This window comes from Macaca thibetana, chromosome 2 (assembly GCF_024542745.1).
Source record: "Macaca thibetana thibetana isolate TM-01 chromosome 2, ASM2454274v1, whole genome shotgun sequence".
NCBI classification, from domain to species: domain Eukaryota; kingdom Metazoa; phylum Chordata; class Mammalia; order Primates; family Cercopithecidae; genus Macaca; species Macaca thibetana.
In genome coordinates this window covers 63,601,850-63,622,932 of record NC_065579.1, presented here as the reverse complement: position 1 = coordinate 63,622,932, position 21,083 = coordinate 63,601,850, and the positions used below count along the sequence as shown (strand labels likewise).

Sequence of the window (21,083 nt, the reverse complement as noted above, 5' to 3'; positions counted from 1 at the left end):
AAAGAAGAAAATCAATAGAAAAAGCAGAAAAGCCATAGCTACAGGAAGCCTTGCAGAAATTATAGCTAGTTGAGTGTTCCATTGTCATAAGACCAGAAGCATAGTTTTAGAACTAGAAGACATCTATGAGGCCCTGTTCATGCCATCAGTTTAGAGGAAAATGGGCTTTAGGAAGGTTTGTGACTTGTTCAAGGTCACATATATGGTTGGCAGTAGAGCTAGACTAGAAATAGAATCTGGATCTTTTGGTTCCAAGTTTTCTTTCAACTATACCACAAAACATATTAGTTCTTAAAATCATCAAAATATAAACCATTTGAGTGAAAAACTTTCTAAACTAATGTTAGAAAGGGGGTCTAAATGTTTGTGTCCTCCCAAAATTCGTATGTTGAAAACTAATCCTCAAGGTGATGGTATTATGAGGTGGGGGCTTTGGATGGTGATTAGATCATGGGGGTGAACCCCTCATGAATGAAATTAGTACCCTTATAAAAGAGGTCCCAGATAAATCTCTCACCCCTTCTGCCATGTAAGGTTACAGTGAAAAGACAGTCATCTATGAGGAACCAGGCCCTTATAGACACCATATCTGCTGGTGCCTTGACCTTGGACCTCACAGCCTACAGAACTGTGAGAAATAAAGTTCTGTAGTTTATCAGCCACCCAGTCTATGGTATTTTGTTATAGCAGGCTGTATTAGTCCATTTTCATACTGCTATGAAGAAATACCCAAGACTGGGTAATTATAAAGAAATAGAGGTTTAATGGATTCACAGTTCCACATGGCTGAGGAGGCCTCACAATCATAGCAGAAGGTGAAAGAGGAGCAAAGGCATGTCTTACATGGTGGCATACAAGAAGAGCACGTGCAGGGGAACACTCCTTTATAAAACCATCAGATATTGTGTGATTTATTCACTACCACAAAAACAGCACAGGAAAAACCCACCCCCATGATTCAATTACCTCCCACCTGGTCCCTCCCATGACACATGGGGATTATGGGAGCTACAATTCAAGATGAGATTTGGGTGGGGACACAGCCAAACCATATCACAGGCTGACAGGATTAATACACTGGTTTACATAATTCCTGCTTTTATATACAGAATATAAAAAACATTATTGAACCTTTTCTCTGGGAATCAAGGTCACCAGTGTGAAGATCAACAATGTGAACTCTATAATACAATCTGTGAATGCTAATATGACTTTGAGTGTAGTACAATGTCAGGAATCTAAGTGCTTTTTATAGATTTACTCTTTGCTCTCATTACTTATGTTTTCAGTGTTGCTGCTCCAAGTATCATCCCCTTCCCCACCTTCTTGTTTCAATTCTAAACTCTTACTTTTTCTGAAGTCTATCCTCTAGAGTAATATAAAATGCAGACAAATGAATCCCCTATTTCTTGCAGCATTATTCATAAGAGCAAAACAAAAATGAAAATGTCCAACATAAGAGTGAGTGATACTTTCAAATAGAATATGATGTAGCCATTAAAATTATCTTCACATGAAGAGGCTTTAATGAAATGAGGAAGTGCTTATGTAATAATGTTAAATGCAAAAAGCAGGATATAAAATTACAATAAAACTACCAGATACCAACTACATTTTAAAAATGCTTAGAGTGAGGAAAACATACCAAAGTGTTTACAGTAGTAAGATTACTGACAATTATTCTCAGATTATACTGTTCTATGTATTTCTGTTCATTTCTGCAATTAAAGTTTAACACTTTAAGTCAGAAAAAGAATTTTATAGAAGAAAATATCACATTGGAAAATATAACCTTCAGAACTATATAAAATAAAAATATATAGATTCTAGGTGAGAATTGAAAGCCTCTGTTGTATGGACTTGTCCACAGTTCTGTGACACAGTAGGGTTGTACACACATGGTTTTTGCTCACTTCCCATTTCTTTGCTGAATTCAAGGTTGCTAGATAGCTGAATTTTGTGGATGGGCAAAGCATTAAAGTATATATGTATTAAATGGGAAGAGAAAGAGAAAGAAAAAAAGGAGAGGGTGAAAAAATTCTGAGCCAATGATTTTAGAAAAATGTCTAAGTGTTTTTTTCATTAATTGGTTTTTTATTAATAGAAGTTTAGACACTACAAATAGCAGTAATTGTCATTAAGTCACTCAGGCTAATTTATCAGTGAATCAGTATTAAAGACAAATTAACCTTTCTAGAGACCAAGATATCTTCTAACTAATAATTAACTATCTCCTAAAACTGGGAGAGCTGAATCAAGAATGTGAGGAAGTCAAAACTAAGATAGCATAGAAAGAAGCTAAACAGTTGAAGCAAATGAGTGTCTTAGTACAGATGCTCCTTGACTTAGAATGAGATTATGTCCTGATAAACCTATTGTAAATTGAAAATATCCTAAGGTGAAAATTCATTTAATACACCTAACCTACTGAACATCATAGCTTAGTTTAGACTAACTTATATATGCTCAGAACACTTACATTAGCCTGTAGTTGGACAAAGTCATTTAACACAAAGTCTATTTCATAATAAAGTGAATAAAGTGTTGAATGTCATGTAATTTAGTGAATACTATATTGAAAATGAAAAACAAAACGGGTGTACATGAAGTACAGATTTTACTGAATGTGCATCACTTTTGCACCATCATAAAGTCAAAAACTACTAAATTAAACCATTCTAAGTCAGGAAGCTTCTCTGTAGGATGGTTATATCTGCACATATTGGATACTACTAGCAATTTTCTTTTTCTTTTTTTTTTTTTTTGAGATGGAGTCTCGCTTTGTCACCCAGGCTGGAGTACAGTGGCACGATCTTGGCTCACTGCAAGCTCTGCCTCCTGGGTTCACGCCATTCTCCTGCCTCAGCCTCCTGAGTAGCTGGGACTACAGGCACCTGCCACCACACCTGGCTAATTTTTTGTATTTTTAGTAGAGACAGGGTTTCACCGTGTTACCCAGGATGGTCTCGATCTCCTGACCTCATGATCCACCCACCTCGGCCTCCCAAAGTGCTAGGATTACAGGCATGAGCCACCACACCTGGCCTACTATTACCAATTTTCTATCCTAATTCTTTTGTATTATTATATTTTTCTGCTAAATAGTAACATTTTTTTCTTATCCTCTTTCTTTGACTGAAATCATTAACATATGGGTTATGGAGCTGGAGGTAGTGACTTTTGGTTTTGCAACACACAGTGACACTCATTCACTCATGCATACACATAGCCTGTCCTCCCACATCCACTGCCCTGCATCACCTCATACAGAGATGACCAAAGGCAAACTAAGCTCAGAGTGGGTGTTTTATCAAATAGATGTTGCTAGACTTTTCAAAGCTTCTGAAGATCACTTAAAAAACTTCCCCTCTGCCTTCCCAGACACTACATGCCAAGAAAAGACTAAGTTAGAATACGGCTGGCCCTTGAACAACATAGGTTTAACTGCATGGGCCCATTTATATGTGCATTTTCTTCTGTCTCTGACACCCCTGAGACAGCAAGACCAGTTCTTCCTCTCCTCTTCAGCAGTCTGTTCAGTCTACTCAAAGTAAAGACAGTGAGGATGAAGACCTTTATGATGGTCCACTTCCATTTAATAAATAGTAAATATATTTTCTCTTTTTTATTATTTTCATAAATTTCTCTAGTCATAATAATACGGTATAAATACATATAACATACAGAATATGTGTTAATTGACGGTTTATGTAATCAGTAAGGTTTCTGGTCAACAGTACGCTATTAGTAGTTAAGATTTTTGGGGAATCAAAAGTTTTATGCTAATTTTTGACTGCATGAAGAATTGGCATCCCTAACCCCCATGTTGTGCAAGGGTCAGGTGTACTTTACACTGGTTTAAGGGATAGACAAGGTCCAAATCTGTTCTCATTCATCACTAGTGGCATTAATTAGCATTTGCAATATGATCTCTAAGGACTTCCCCAAACATGATAATATTTTATTGTTATAGTAGCCCTGTGAGATTACATTAGCCCAATTTTACAGATGAAGAAACATAGGTTCTAAGAGGTTAATTTGCCGAAGATCACACCAGTATTAACCTGGGGGAAGGCCTAGATCTTAGATCCTCTAACTCTCAATCTTGTGTTTATTTCCACCGTTTCATGCTACATTATTGACAGATTAATTCTATGCCAAACTATTAGCCCCTAAAAGCCATGTGCAAGTGTACCTCTGAGGATCAGTTGCTGCTCAACAACAGTGCAGGAGAGTGGAAAACTACTCCTGAGGCAGGAAAAACTTGAGTGGTGGGTGATTGCAGCTAATGTTCATGCTCACCTTGATGTCTCCTTGTGCCCCTTCATCCACTAGAATGCATCCCCCTTCTCTTCACAAATACTTGCCCACCATTTGCCCTTCAAGGTTTAAAATAATGCCCCCTCTACAGAATTTCATGGAAAATTTCATCCATTTCTACTATTTCTTGACTCCACATTTCATCTTAACTTTAATAACTTGAAGATATTACGGGGTGTATTTAGTCCCAAACTCCTCAGAAATTTTTCTCTAGAGCTCATACATGTATGTTTTAGCCCCCCAGCAAGACTTTAAGCAAGATCTATTTTCTACATCTCAGATTCCTTTCCATGTTTTCACTGCTTTTCTCTTTGCTCCAACTGCCTAGTATATTGCCATGCATTCAACAAGTGCTTACTGAGCAAATGAGAACCTGCATCAGTGTAGTAAAAGCATAGCTTGATTCGTAATTAGGAAGTTGGTGTCCCAGTTTTTACAACTAAGTAACTGCATTATTTCAGGCAAGTCCATGAGTTTGTTTTCTCACCATAAAATGGTCATAGTGAATGGACTATATGAGTTCTATGATCTATAAGATGCTATGAATATTTAAATATGATTTTGGTTGGGACTGATCAAAACCTTACTTTATTCCATTAAGGATGAGAGAAGAGATGAATAAGAATACCAATGAGAAGAATATTGAAAATAACGAAAATGCTAGGCAGAAGAAAGCCAATGTGTCTGGAAAACGAAAAAAAAGCAAAGAAGAATCAGAGAAGCAGAGATGTCCTGGGCAAAACTGGAAATATAGATCCTGCCTCAGAGGGAGGTGAAGGGGTTAGAGGGTGGAATATACACGGGGGCAGCTTAGTAACTAGAAATATTGGTTAAGTGGTTAGGCGAATGTACTATAATGTTTTGTTTTGTGTGATTTGCTCTTCTGTTTGCTATTTGAACTTGAAATCAAGTGGTAAGAAAGTATTGAGCATGCATAGATTCTGATGAAGAAAATAAGATACATGCTAAAAAATCCTTGTAAAAATAGAAACAGAAGTTCTTGGCATTAATAGAAGAATACCATTAACATTTGACCATTAGAAACCATTTTTCCTATACTTTTTCCTCCAATTTTTTTGAGAGGGGGAGGTGGAGAGGTACAGCAGTTTTAATCAGGGTCTGCTGCTTAAGTTTAATTTTATTAAAGATTTTAATAATTCCAAGTAATACTATACTCATTTAATTAAAATTGGGTCTTAGCTGACAGATCATATAATAGATTAAAATAATGTTATAAGGAGGAAATAATGTTATAAGGAGGTCTGTCCATGACTTCATTAATAAGCTCCCTTGGATGAGAAGAACCTATGGCAGGCAGTGAGATGAAGTCTCTGATGTGGTAGTGTCTGAGTTGCTAAGGAAAAGAAAGTAATGATTAGCTTAACAGTTTGACAAAAAAAAAAAAAATACCTCTTTAGAAAAGAAAACAACTAAAATTAACTCAAATATTTGAATCAAATAACATTTCTTGGATTCTCAGATGTAAAAGTTTTCAGTTGCTATCCAAATTGAAATAACACTTTAGGAGTACCCGGTTAATAAAAGGCCAAAAAAAGCTCAATAAAAAAGACCAAAATTTTAAAGGTATTTGATATTTAAGATCCATTTTTAGGAATCTTCTGACCATCTTGAGACTAAAACTGCAGAGAAGAAACTTACTATTAGTCCACGTTACATAACTTTGAATCCAGTTTGCCCTTAACCTTTTACCAAGTTTAACCAAGGTTTATAATGAAATTTTTTTGCAAGGAGAAAAAAAAAATGTGTGTTTTAAAAACAAACATACCTGCTTCGTCATAGGATACGGTCAATTTTTCTAGCATTTCTCGGTCAATTGACAAAATCTGCTGTTCAAGGATGGTCTGGTAAGACAATACACTATTTTCTTTGTCTTTCTCGTAGTCCTGAAGATGCTGTTTAAGGGCCTCTGGGAGTCGAGATTTTACATATTCAGCTGCAGTCTGCAGATAAAACAGACAGAGAGAACTCCATTAGAAATTCTCCTCTTAGACTTTTTACTTACCCTCAGGTGCTACAGAGAAAGCTCAAAGCACTATGAACCAACCCTCCAGACAGGCATGTCCTTGTCATCGTCATTTTAGTATCCACTGTACCCAGTAAGGTGCTCTTCAAATAGACAGAATCGCAAACCTCTAAGAGTTTTCTACTAGGTTTAAAGGTATAAAAGATGATAGATTTGGTTAGATATTCACAGAATTAGTGCTCAGAGTTTCAACTATTATAGTGAACTGAAGGCCCCTGATAGTGATTTTGCTGGATACAAATTTGACTTGCCCTTGTCTACAATACAGAAGATAGTCACTCATCTCAGCAATGACCCCATCCATGCTATGGCATCCACATCCCTACTTTGTTTTGTTAGTCTCTACTCATTAATGTTTACACAAGAACTCTTGTAAAGTGAATTTTATAAAGGAGAGTCCTCTGCTAGGATCGATAATGAAATAATGGGATAAACAGAAAATGAGGAGATTTAAGACAAAGCCCCTTAACCTTGGTGGGGGGGGCAGGGGAAAAAAAAAACCTCTTCACCACTTAAATGCCTTAAGCTGACATATATATAATTCTTACTTTGACAAGTTTGTTGTTGTTGTTGCTGTTCGTTTTTTGCTTTTACACTATCTGTACAACACATTCCCAGATAGTTACATTCCAATTAGTAACAACTAATTACATGCAGTGATTTTCAATCAGGTAAGCATGTTCCACTTGGGGGTAGAGGGTAGGAAGGAAGATATGCATATTTTGAAAAGATTTTCCCAAAGATTCTGATATGTTCTTCTGGTAGGTTGCAGTGGTAGCATACTCTTTTCTCTCCAAGTTAAGAATCCCAGTGCTAGTTAAGCAGAATTTTATGAGCATAATTAAGTGACAGAGAGGCATGCATAAATCAGGGGAATTCTGAAATTTATAAAACTTCTCTCTTGGGAATGTCAAAAGTTTAGCATCTCCTTGCAGTACAGTCCTGCTTTACTCACATAGTGTCTAAGGTTAATAAATCAGTCAGTGAAGTCCTCCATATATTGTTCAAAATTATATTCACAACCAGTATAAAACTTCACACACACAATAACAACAACAATAAAAACGCTGAAAAAAAAACAATGAAAAGATGGTCTCTGGGGCAATCTTTTCTTAGAGTAAGGCAGACTTGTCTACACAGAAAATAAAAACCCCGTAGTGTTCTGTTGCACAGTGGGTGACTATGGTTCTCAGTAAGGTGTTTTATGTTACAAAATAGCTAGAATAACTGTTTTTGAATGTTCCCAACATAAGTAAATTATAAATGAATGAGGTAAGGGACATGTTTACTACCTTGATTTGAACAATATACAAGACATACATGTATTGAGACATCAAACTGTACCTCATAAATATGTAAAGTTACAATGTATCAATTTTTAAAATTCTGTACAGCTATTAATTATGCAATAAAATAAGTATACATTAAACATACATACTGATATATATATGATACATGCTAATCAACAGAGGTTCCATTTTTTTCATTTATAGAGTAATATCCTCTATAGCCTTTGGAAAAAATGAGATAGGACTATATGTGCTGACCAGGAAGAATACCATGATATATTGTTGAGGTTAAAAATCAAAGTCACAGAATATCAAGTATAGTATATCCTACAACATATATATATATGAGTACAATTAAGTGACACACATATTTAGTATTATCATATAGGCATAGGAGAAGATATGGAAGAACATACTCCAATTGTGGAAGACACTTTATTTTTTTATTTTTATTTTTTTGAGACAGAGTTTCACTCTTGCTGCCCAGGTTGTAGTGCAATGGAGTGATCTTGGCTCACTGCAACCTCTGCCTACTGGGTTCAGGTGATTCTCCTGCCTCAGTCTCCTGAGTAGCTAGGATTACAAGCGCCTGCCACCATGCCCGGCTAATTTTGTGTGTGTGTGTTATTAGTAGAGCGGGGTTTTACCATGTTGGCCAGGCTGGTCTTGAACTCCTGATCTCAGGTAATCCATTTGCCTCAGCCTCCCAAAGTGCTGGGATTGCACGCTCAGACAATACTTTCTACATTCCACGTTTTCATATTGTTTCCAGGTTCTTACTATTGTAATTTTTTTAAATTGTCTTTAAAATGTATTTGGTTTGTAAAAATTTTATTTCAGTAGTTTTTGGGGAACAGGTGATTTTGGTTACATGAATAAGTTCTTTAGTGGTGATTTCTGAGATTTTGGTGCACCCGTCACTGGAGCAGTGTACACTGTACCCAATATTTAGTCTTCTATCCCTCATCCCCTTCCCACCCTCCCCCTTATGTCCCCAAAGTCCATTATATCATTCTTATGCCTTTGCATCCTCATAGCTTAGCTCCCACTTATAAGTGAGAATTTATAGTTTTCCATTTCTCAGTTACTTCTCACAGAACAACGGTCTCCAACTCCATCTAAATTGCTGGAAATGCCATTATTTCATTCTGTTTTATGGCTGGGTAGCATACCATGGTGTAAATACACCACATTTTCTTTATCCGCTTGTTGGCTGGTGGGCATTTAGGTTGGTTCCACAATTTTGCAATTGTGAATTGTGCTGCTATAAACGTGCACATACATGTGTCTTTTTCATATAATAACTTCTTTTCCTTTGGGTAGATACCCTAAAATATACTTCTTTATAACCTTCCCTTTAAATGTTAACACAATTCAGGATGGATGAAAAGAAACTTGCCAGAACAATGACAACTGACTTCCCAGGAAAAGTCCACTGAGAAGTGGTGGTGAAAAGTTGTATTTTAGCCCCTAGAGTAGCCAAAGATAACACAACACGTTTTATTTCGAGATTTATATTTATATTTCCTAATTCTGTTGCTGACAAAATTACAACTTTAACATCACCAAACATTGTTCAATTTCTCTGCCAGCCAGCTAGTGCAGAACAAAAGAAATTATTCCATAAAATGTAAATGGACTCAGCACATTTGTGCAACATATTTAATTGTAGAATTTAATAACATTTTTTCCCTGACACTGGAAAATGAAGAGACACACTGCACAATAACTGTTTTTATTATTATTATTATTATTATTATTATACTTTAAGTTCTAGGGTACATGTGCATAACGTGCCGGTTTGTTACATATGTATACTTGTGCCATGTTGGTGTGCTGCACCCATCAGTAACTGTTTTTAAACTCACACTACCTTGTTACTCAGTGTAATATCTGTCATTAATTTTCCTCCTTGAAATACCTATGAGGTACAGGAAATAGTTCCATTATTCACATTTTACAAATATTGATGTACTCTGTATTATTGAAAGCACATCACGGGATTACTGGCTAGCCATATGCAGAAGATTGAAACTGGACCCCTTCTTTACACAATATACAAAAATTAACTCAAGATGGATTAAAGACTTTAATGTAAAACTCCAAACTATAAAAACCCTGGAAGATAACCTAGGCAACACCATTCAGGACATAGGCACGGGCAAAGATTTCATGATGAAGACACCAAAAGCAACTGCAAAAAAACCAAAAATTGACAAATAGGATCTAATTAATCTAAAGAGCTTCTGCACAGCAAAAGAAACTATCATCAGAGTAAACAGACAACCTACAGAATGGGAGAACATTTTTGAAAATTCTGCACCTGACAAAGGCCTAATATTCAGCATCTATAAGGAATTTAAACAAATTTACAAGAAAAACACAACCCCATAAAAAAGTGGACAAATGACATGAATAGATACCTTTCAAAAGAATACATACATGTGGCCAACAATCATGACAAAAAGCTCAACATCACTGATCTTTAGAGAAATGCAAATTAAAACACAATGAGAGGCTGGGCATGGTGGCTCACGCCTGTAATCCCAGCACTTTGGGAGGCCGAGGTGGGCGGATCACGAGGTCAGGAGATCAAGACCATTCTGGCTAACACGGTGAAACCCCATCTCCACCAAAAATACAAAAAATTACCCGGGCATGGTGGCGGGCGCCTGTAGTCCCAGCTACTCGGGAGGCTGAGACAGGAGAATGGTGTGAACTGGGAAGCGGAGCGTGCAGTGAGCCGAGATCATGCCACTGCACTCCAGCCTGGGCTACAGAGCAAGACTCCGTCTCAAAAAAACAAAAAACAAAACAAAACAAAAAAAACACAATGAGATACCATCTAACACCAGTCAAAAAGGCTATTATTAAGAAGTCAAATAATAACAGATGATAGCAAGGTTGAGGAGGAAAAGGAACACTTTTACACTGCTGGTGGGAGTGTAAATTAGTTCAGTCATTGTGGAAGACAGTATGGTAATTCCTCAAAGACAGAAAGACAGAAATACCATTCAACTCAGCAATCCCATTACTGGGTATATACCCAAAGGAATAGAAATCATTCTATTATAAAGACACACGCTCACATATGCTCATTGCAGCACTATTCACAATAGCAAAGACATGGAATCAACGTAAATGCCCATCAATGATAAACTAGATTAAGAAAATGTAGTACATATACACCATGGAATACTATGCAGCCATAAAAAAGAATAAGATCATGTCCTTTGCAGGCATATGGATGCAGCTGGAGGCTATTATCCTTAGCAAAGTAACACAGGAACAGAAAACCAAATACTGAGGTCTCTTACTGGTTTTAGCCAATCCTTCATTTTTCAAAGTTTGGCTCAAAAGCCATGTATATACTGTTAGTATTGCCTAACCTAACTTGAACATCTAAGAGCATCCAACAGCTTTCCAATTATTTTGTATTTGTACAGGTATAGGTACTTTAGCTCCTCCATCTGGCAGAAATAAGGACTGTATCTTACACATTATTGTGTTGCCCCATATCTGGTTCAATGCTTTGTACCACAGAAGCGCAATACTTTGACACTATGCAAAAAACAAGTACTTTCAGATAGCTTGGGAGAAGATGTTTTGACAGTTCCTAATTCTTTGCTTGCATACAGATCTTCCTTTCACAATTTCAGATAGAGAATAAAAGTCTGGTTTTCTACTGGCAAATGGAACTATTCTTGGTCTTTAATTTTCTTTCATGCCATTATTTTAGAAAAGTAAACAGCTCAAACCCAATCATCATTCACATGACAAAATGGCAAATTATGTGTTTCACACTTAAAGCTGTGTGAAGCTTTATTTAATGTTTTCCTCTCCATAATCATTTGATCTTCTCCATTCTTGCCTTTATTTCTGCATTTAACAATGGGCTTGATTGATTCTTCTAGGGACCCTTTGAGGAATCATGTATAACGTACATCAGAGCAGTACACCTGAGTTAAAGTTGCCTTGCAGGATGTTAATTACCCCTGGACTTTCAGCTTTATGCTTAGCCAGATGTATCCTAAATGGCTGAAGAGAAACCTTAGGGAAGAAAGTGCAAAAGAGTTCACAGGTTCCCTCCAGTTAGACATGAAAAGACGGTGGCTTCGGCAACAGCCAGAGTAAAAAGATGAACTAAAAACTTACAAGGCAGGGCATAAAAGGTGCTGAATGTACCTTCTTATAGAATTGACATATATTTATATTACCCATTCCAGCGTTAGTCTGGAAGACATTAAAGGGTTACAGTAAACTCTATAAAAAGAACTCAGTGGGTAAGAAGGATAAATGAAAAGAAGCAAAATGATTAAGAACCTAAATTCTGGAAATGTAGCTAGAATGCTGATGCTGGTCATTAGGCTAAAAAACTATTTACTATTATATGGTATATTGTTTAAGAACCAATACATATTAAATAATTTGGGTGGGGTGGTGTAAAAGTATATTTCAAGAGCTGCTAAATGTTTCACAATTTATCTTAAAAAGAAAACTTGTTAGCCGGCCAATTCTAATTTATTGACTGTCTGCTGAGTAATACATATTAGGCTTGAACTGTTGGGAAAACAAGCCTTTACCATAAAGGAACCTGCAATCTTAATATGCAAACAAAACACATGAAATACTAGAAAAACACATTTTACAAAGTAATGCAAAAATAGGCATGAATCCTGAGATAAATTAATATATTTATTTAATGCATGAGTTATGTTAAGTGCTAAACAGCCTTTAGGGAGAGAAATTAAGATAGGAGGGGAACACGGAAAAATAATCAGGAAATAATTCTGGTTGAATTTAAAGACCAATTTAAAAAAAATAAGAAAGAAGGCCGGGTGCGGTGGCTCACACCTGTAATCACAGCACTTTGGGAGGCCAAGACAGGCAGATCACGAGGTCAAGAGATCGAGACCATCCTGGCCAATATGGTGAAACTCTGTCTCTACTAAAAATACAAAAATTAGCTGGGCGTGGTGGCGCGTGCTGTAGTCCCAGCTACTCGGGAGGCTAAAGCAGGAGAATCGCTTGAACCCAGAAGGCAGAGGTTGCAGTAAGCAGAGATCACATCATTGCACTCCAGCCTGATGACAGAGCGATACTCTGACTCAAAAAGAAAAATAACACCTAGGAAATATTCTTCCAGACATTGGCCTAGGCAAAGAATTGATTATGAAGACCCTAAAGGCAAAAACAACAAAATAGACAAATGGGACTTAATTAAACTACAGAGTTTCCACACAGCAAAAGAAACTATCAACAGAATAAGCAATTAAAAATTGTGTTATAAAAGAGTACTAAATTATGTAGGAAAATATTCATAATAAAAAGCAGATTAAGGCTGGACACAGTGGCTCACCCCTGTAATCCTAGCATTTTGGGAGGCTGAGACAGGTGGATCATTTGAGCTCAGGAGATCAAGACCAGCCTGGGCAACATGGCAAGACCCTGTCTCTACTAAAAATACAAAAAAACAGCCAGGCGTGGTGGCACGCACCTGTGGTCCTAGCTACTCAGGAGGCTGAGGTGGGTGGATTGCTTGAGCCCTGGGAGGTGGAGGTTGCAGTGAGCTGAGATGGCACCATTGCACTCCAGCCTGAGTGACAGAGTGAGACACTTTCAAAAACAAGGAGATTACAAAGTAGTTTGTATACCTCATCTATGAGGGAAAAAATGGGTGAATTAAATTAATGTATATCATTAGTTATCTCAGAGTAATAAACATTGGGGTGACTACTTTTTCTCTCTAAAGTTTTCCAAATTTTATAAAATAAAACAATATTTCTATGTGCCAGCACTGTGCTGAATGCTTTAAATGTGTTAGCATATTTAATCCTTACAACAACCCTAACAGATTTTTACAGATGAAGAAACAGACTCAGAGAGGTTAAGAAACTTATCCTCGGTTATACAGTGAGTACTGGAGCAGGAAACACAAATTGCTTTTAAATTAGAAAAAAATATTAATTTTTTACAAAGATGGTGATGCCTTCTGTGGTCACTTCTTTACACGGTAAAGCAGCCCAGGCTGGGATAAAACCCAGAAGAGAACAAAAGAACACATGAGCAAAGCTTCCCAACAGATGGGAAAGAAAAACATGCCTTCAATGCTGTGTAACTGGAAGCTAAAGCTGAGGGCAAAGCTGTTAAAAGCAACGGGAAAACTGAGTAAAGTTACACAACATATTAAATTCACTGTTGCAAATTTAACAGTAAGCCTGAAAACATTCATCACTCCATATTTTAGGGAATATCCACCACCATCACCATGACCCTCCCAAAATCTCTGTGAGGGAAAAGTATTAAACTTATCTGCAAGTTTCCAGGGAGCCAAAAGCTTGTCTCAATATGAAGCTTGACTTCATATTAAGTGATGTAATTAAATTCTAATAGAGCTGCCATTAGAAAAAGATGACCAGCAAACTAGACCAATGTTTCAAATCACTTTTAGTATATTTCTCTGGGAAAAAAAAAAAAGTGTCACAGTCAAGTTACTTTACTCACTTTGTTACGTTACTCATTTTGACCTTTAGTGGACTTAAAATAAAAACAGGCTTCTGATATCCTTAACTATGAAAATATGCTTCATCACATAATAATTTTTACTTAATAATTCATATGTCACAGTTGTGTGAGTTTTTTATTTTTTGTTCCTTCAGTTGTTAACAAATATTCTATTTTACTACCAATTCTAAGACTTAGTGAATAGTAAGCAATTTTATGAAGTTTTAGGTAATGATAATCAAAAAGAAAGTGCTTCTATACTCAATAAATTCTTATTTAGAAGATACTTTTTAAACCAAGAAATGGATTTATCATTAACTTTGTAATGAAGTATGTTGTAAATGTTGGTCCTGATATAGAGACGCAATTTCCAACTAACTGAAAAACCATGAGTTGAGATTTTAAGATTTCAAAACCTGAGACAAGCATCTTAAGAAGAAAAGGGATTTTTGCCTCATGGATGGTCTAGAGAGTGCTTTGCCAAGATAAAGAGTTTAAGAATTTTAATACCCCTCAAATTTCACAATTTTATAAATTACCTTTCCCCGTCCATTTTATTTAACACACCTGAACACACACAATTATAATCTGAAAAGAGAGAGAAACCCTCAAGCTCCATTAAACTGAATGAGACAAATAATTGATGGCAGTGTCTTTTAATTTATGTTTACACCACATATATGCCTAAAAAGCACACAGGGCTTCTGCTTCAGTTACATGTGTTGACTGTGAATGGACACAGCCTTCTAAAGCTGGAAAAAAAAGGACAAAAGCAAAAGCAAAAATGACTCATCTTTGCACTCATGTCAACAGTAAATTTAACACTGATAAATTTTAAAACACTGATAAGTCATAAAATAAGATGCTAGATCTGGCTTTAAGGGCATCTGATCAGTGGCCCTTTCCTGTGAGGAGACTTTGGCACTGAGGAAGACATACAGGGAAGTAAGATGAGAATCAATTCTGCAAATACTGAGTAGAAAAAGGGCTGAATAGAACCTACAAAGAACTCAAACAAATTTACAAGAAAAAAACAAACAACCCCATCAAAAAGTGGGCAAAGGATATGAACAGACAGTTCTCAAAAGAAGACATTCATACAGCCAACAGACACATGAAAAAATGCTCCTTATCGCTGGCCATCAGAGAAATGCAAATCAAAACCACAATGAGATACCATCTCACACCAGTTAGAATGGCAATCATTAAAAAGTCAGGAAACAACAGGTGCTGGAGAGGCTGTGGAGAAATAGGAACACTTTTACACTGTTGGTGGGATTGTAAACTAGTTCAACCATTATGGAAAACAGTATGGCAATTCCTCAAGGATCTAGAACTAGATGTACCATATGACCCAGCCATCCCATTACTGGGTATATATCCAAAGGATTATAAATCATGCTGCTATAAAGACACATGCACACCTATGTTTACTGCGGCACTATTCACAATAGCAAAGACTTGGAATCAACCCAAATGTCCATCAGTGGCAGACTGGATTAAGAAAATGTGGCACATATACACCATGGAATACTATGCAGCCATAAAAAAGGATGAGTTTGTGTCCTTTGTAGGGACATGGATGCAGCTGGAAACCATCATTCTTAGCAAACTATCACAAGAACAGAAAACCAAACACTGCATGTTCTCACTCATAGGTGGGAACTGAACAATGAGATCACTTGGACTTGGGAAGGAGAACATCACACACCGGGGCCTATCATGGGGAGGGGGGAGGGGGGAGGGGGGAGGGATTGCATTGGGAGTTATACCTGATGTAAATGATGAGTTGATGGGTGCTGACGAGTTGATGGGTGCAGCACACCAACATGGCACAAGTATACATATGTAACAAACCTGCACGTTATGCACATGTACCCTAGAACTTAAAGTATAATAAAAAAATAAAAAAGAAAAAAGAAAAAGGGCTGAATTTAGGGAAATAGTCACTGAGGGACAATCATAAGGTATTCACAAGATAAAGGAGAGATTATCATGGGAATGCTTCGAAATTCACACTAGAGGAAGAAAGAAGACAGAAGAGAGTAATATTTTAGCGCAAGCAAGGTTTCCCTGCCCTTGAAGAGAAGGGATGTGTGTTTGCTGACCTGGCAGCAGCCAGCACACAGACCACACGTTAATTTACTTAGTTTCACCTTGGAATCCATCTTTCTTATGGTAACATATCATTAACTTTTGACAGCTGCTCTTTGGCTCCAGGCACTTTAAAATAAAGTCAGAGTGAGTGCCCTTGCCCACCAGGAAGAGAACATAAGGCAAGGGAGTTACTCTCTCATGCCTGCCAACAGTGTCATTTCTTGCCATTTTTAGTCTTCGGCACTTCTAACCTGGAGAGGTTATTCAAATAAGATGACCATCTTGCACTCCTGAATTCATAATTCTGCCTCAAGAAGGCAAATTTGATTCCTTCAAGAGAGATGGCATCAGGAAAAAGTCCCAAGCTTAAACCAGAAGCATAAAAATGAAATCTTACACCTATTACAGAGATTTAAGATTGCTCTGGAGAACGAAAGCTGCAGACGTGCAAATGCTAGTCATGTGGTAAAATGACTACCGCAGAGGGCATAACACTCAGTGTGTGAAAGACTTGAAGTCATCTAACCGATGGAATATGAAGACTAAAGTTTCCATTTAGTTTAAGCATTAAATAACTTTATCAGTCATCTAATTCATATTCAATCTGACACTATATTCATGTGGCAGCACCAAGTATGCCAGCGTGTGAAAATATCACTCAAATCCCACTTTCTGTCTGATGGCTTCCCTAATTGCAGATGGATGCTTTTGTACATAAAAACTAACTTACCTCTCTTTTCTAGATCTTACCCTGTAATTGCAATAAAATATAATTTTGCCAAATTATCAAACATTGTTCACCTATGTGGCCCATTTTCCTTATCTTATTATTTCGATGGAAATCTACCCTCAAACTCTAAAGGATTAAAAAATGTATCTGCTTTACAGTCTAACAAAAAGTTGACCTTACTTCCCTACTGCCACAGTGATGATGAATTCTTTGTCCCTCAATATTACACATGATCCAGGGATAGGTTAAGGGATTCAGGGGGAATAGTTTGTACTAGTTTCATGATCCTTTTGTTTTAAAGCACACATACACATCTATGTTCTCCTGAGGGATAAAACAGCCTAATGTCGGACTTTCTCATCAACCTGTTGAGAAAACAAGCAGCACTCGGTCAAAGCAATCTGGCTAAATTTTGTGATGGGTGAGTTCCTGTCTTTTCTGCAGTTATAGAAAGAAGATGTTTCACATTCTATACACATGAGATCTATAGAAGAAAACTGCAAAGTAATATTTGTTTACAGAGAGAACTATGTTTCCTATTTCAGAGAAAATTATGGTTAATTACTGATAAAATTCCCTTCCCTTTCTGAATCTTGGGCTATAGAGCTTGGAGAAATATTAACTTCCATTAGTGCTATCCAAATGTATTCCAGAAAGTTCCATGTGGAATGCTAACTGAAAATGCCCTTGGAAATTCAGGAAGCCAATGGGACTGTTAGAAGTGAATTATAAAACACTCATGAGTTATTAATCAAAAAGAACTCTGAAGCTATGACAGTAGAGCAGCCGCTTAGGAGGTAGCCAAAACACGGTCAGATAAAAACGTTCTTTGGCTGGCAACCTCTATTTATATAGGAGTAGCGCCAGAGAACTCCTACTAGGCCTCGTTTGGCTTCTGCCTTGCAGCTATCTACCAGGCTCTTTAGGGTGGGCCTCCAGAAGGCAGGTGTGGCCAGGGTGGCAGGGAAGCTCCAGACGAATGCCAGTTGGGCTTCTGTCTCCAATCTGACATGACTTTAGGAGGTGCCTTCAAAACCCGTATTAGATTAAGGCTCCCTGTATGTGTAGTTGGGGTATGGAGAAGGTCTGGTCTTTCTGTCCAGGGAGCTGATAACGGCCTTATTTAGTGTGATATGAGTAACCCCAAAAGGATCCCCACCCCCAAATCATTTTCCCTTTTTTGACGCCTGAAATTCTATCATTATAGCTTCAATCTTTGGTTAACGCCAGCTCTTCACCTACCAAAAGGTAAATATTTTCAGGAGGAGTAGTATACTAAGTAAATATTCAGTCTTAGTATGAGCAAGTTGATCAGATTTTTACCTACAAGGAGGTGGATTGACAAGCAATAAGGCACCCAAGGAGACTCCTGGGAATGGAGTGTAAAGTATGAAAGTGAAGATAAAGAAAGACAAATGTTCTCTACTTTGAAATTTAATTTTGTGTGGAGGAAAACACAAAGATCTGTGCTCCTTGAAGGTCTAAATTACTTTTCTCTGTCTCTGGCTCCCGCTTCGAGACCTGCCATCAAAGCTTGTTTGAGGCTAACCTAATGAAGCAAACTTAATTTGTTGTATCTCACATATGGATAAATAAAGAACAAATTCAGTAGCATCTACTACATACATATAATTTTAAAACTTCTGTACAAATAGGAATCATCCCTTTGGTTGCAAAAGTAGTCTCTCAGAATTAACGCGATTGCTTTCCCACTTGTCACCACAATGTCCTATGTTCAGATCTCTGTTACAGCTCTCAACTACTTCAAAGTATCTCTATCTAGTCACCTATTTGCCTTCCCACTAGTTTATGAGCAACCAGAAGGTAGGACAGAAGCTTTTTCACCTATGTGGGTTTCCCTGACACTTAGTCCAACATGGGCATGATGGCAGAAAAGGATGGGGAATGGGTGCTTTAAAACCAGTCTTTTTTTTTTTTTTTTGAGACGGAGTCTCGCTCTGTAGCCCAGGCTGGAGTGCAGTGGCCGGATCTCAGCTCACTGCAAGCTCCGCCTCCCGGGTTCACGCCATTCTCCGGCCTCAGCCTCCCGAGTAGCTGGGACTACAGGCGCCCGCCACCTCGCCCGGCTAGTTTTTTGTATTTCTTAGTAGAGACGGGGTTTCACCGTGTTATCCAGGATGGTCTCGATCTCCTGACCTCGTGATCCACCCGTCTCGGCCTCCCAAAGTGCTGGGATTACAGGCTTGAGCCACCGCGCCCGGCCTAAAACCAGTCTTAATATCCTATGAGTGATAACTCTACATGATCACAAAGAAAGATAAAAGGGATCGTGCCTACAATGTTTCTTCCTATCACTCTGACATTTACCTCTCTTCTGCCACAAAGCATATAAATGTCATACTATTTTATACTTGCCAAGCATCACATCTTATTTTATATCACAGGAACCCACTTGCAAGGACTGCTGGTTTGGACAGAGCCAGAGCCTGTTGTATCTCATAATAAAAATGTGTTTTCAAATATTTTTGTATTATTTTCAACCCGACTAAAACATCTTTGAGAGCAACAGATCCTCTTCCCAGAAATACACACCCAGTATCTAACGTTTCATTTTAGGAATCCAGGTATAAAGCTCATAAACAGGGCCATGGTGAAGTCTTATTAGCTCCATACAGAGGAAGGGCACTAGGACAGGGCTTCAGTTTTTTCTACAAAATTAGGTCACTGGGCTTCATCAGTGTTTCTTCATGGCTGGTATTCCAACCAACTGCTTCTAAGTCACCTAGGGTGGAAAGAGGGGATTGCCTTCTTTAAAAATTTAGATTCATGGGGCCTGCTCCATATTTAGTAAATCAACTTTTTTTTAGGGTAGGACTCTAGAATCTGCTTTTTAAACGTTTGCTGTATTTTAACAGGCTCACTAACAGGTGAAAAACACCAGATTCTACCCCCTAGAGATTCTGATTTTCTAAGGTCTAGGCATGTGTATTTTTACAAAGCTTTGTAACAAATTCTGATGTACATCTAGGGTTGTACAAGACCCTCCACAAGAACAGTCCTTCTGCATCCCCCAAGACAGAGTTTGGAAAGTAAACATGCTGTATTCCTGGGAAAACCTTGACTATATGCAATGACATTCCTACATGGCCTTTCAACCCTCAGTGCCACAGGCTTTTTTTAATCATACAAAATTGCTAGTCTTCTCAGCCTCAGAAAGGTTGAGCCCTTTCCTGAAGCAAACGAACTGACCTTGTGTACTTCTAATGCAAGGGAGCACCTGGAATCCTTTCCCAACAGCTTGTGGGCAATCAGGCAAATATCAGCAAGCTTCGTGAAACAGGCCACAAAACAACCTGTGGCAAAACACTGTGAAAACACAATGATTTCCTCTTGACCATCCCCAGGCATGGTAAGAACACTGAGCTGACCCTCCCTGCCAAGGACTGCTAGTGGGATTTTGAATCCTGGAAAGCTGCAGCAAAATATAACAGAAGGGAAGGGAACTCAGCATCACTGGCAGTGTTGCATAACTTTGCAAACAAGGTTTGAAAGGGTATCTTATTTTAGCAAGAGGAAAATGAGATACCTAATTGTGTGGAAAAGCTATAGTTTCAGCAGTGACTGCAGCTGCTTGTGTAAATAGAAAATGACATTTTAAAATCTGGATGGGCATACAGTTCATGAACCTTACAGAGAAAAATACATCTTTTTCCCAACTCCAACTTCAACTCCGTAAGAATATAGCTGGATGGGCAGTTACACAGTCATAAGCTAGAAGTATATCCTTTTAACGAATATTTATTGGGTGTCGATTGTGCTGGATACTGTGCTAGGTGCTAGAGATAAATGGTTACTTATATTAACATTATTGCTTCTATAAAGTAATAGATTAGTCCAATGTGATGTGAGTTCAGTGGTGTGATTAGAATTTGGGGTGGTTGGGTGTTGAGCTTGAACGCTTTCTTAATTGATGGCTGCTTTTGGGCCAACTATGAAAATAATATTTTTTACTCTCTACATAAAGGTTGTTTCCTAGTGTCTAAAGAGCTGTCCCTCTTTAGAGTAACAGTTAAATTTACAGGGGGAGTAAGTGGTTCTGCAGGTAAATTCAAAGTTGAACTAAGATTCTATGTTGGAC

The 21,083-nt window shown here is 37.7% G+C and overlaps 1 protein-coding gene across 5 annotated transcripts in view; it reads right to left on the bottom strand.

Moving 5' to 3' along the window:
• PPM1L (protein phosphatase, Mg2+/Mn2+ dependent 1L) overlaps positions 1–21,083 on the bottom strand; it is a 309,827-nt gene that overhangs the window by 90,470 nt on the left and 198,274 nt on the right. For all 5 annotated transcript variants that reach the window (XM_050779923.1, XM_050779927.1, XM_050779924.1 and 2 more), the window contains one exon: positions 6,107–6,281. In XM_050779923.1, coding sequence (XP_050635880.1) covers positions 6,107–6,281 — 175 coding nt within the window. The remainder of the gene's footprint in view (positions 1–6,106; positions 6,282–21,083) is intronic.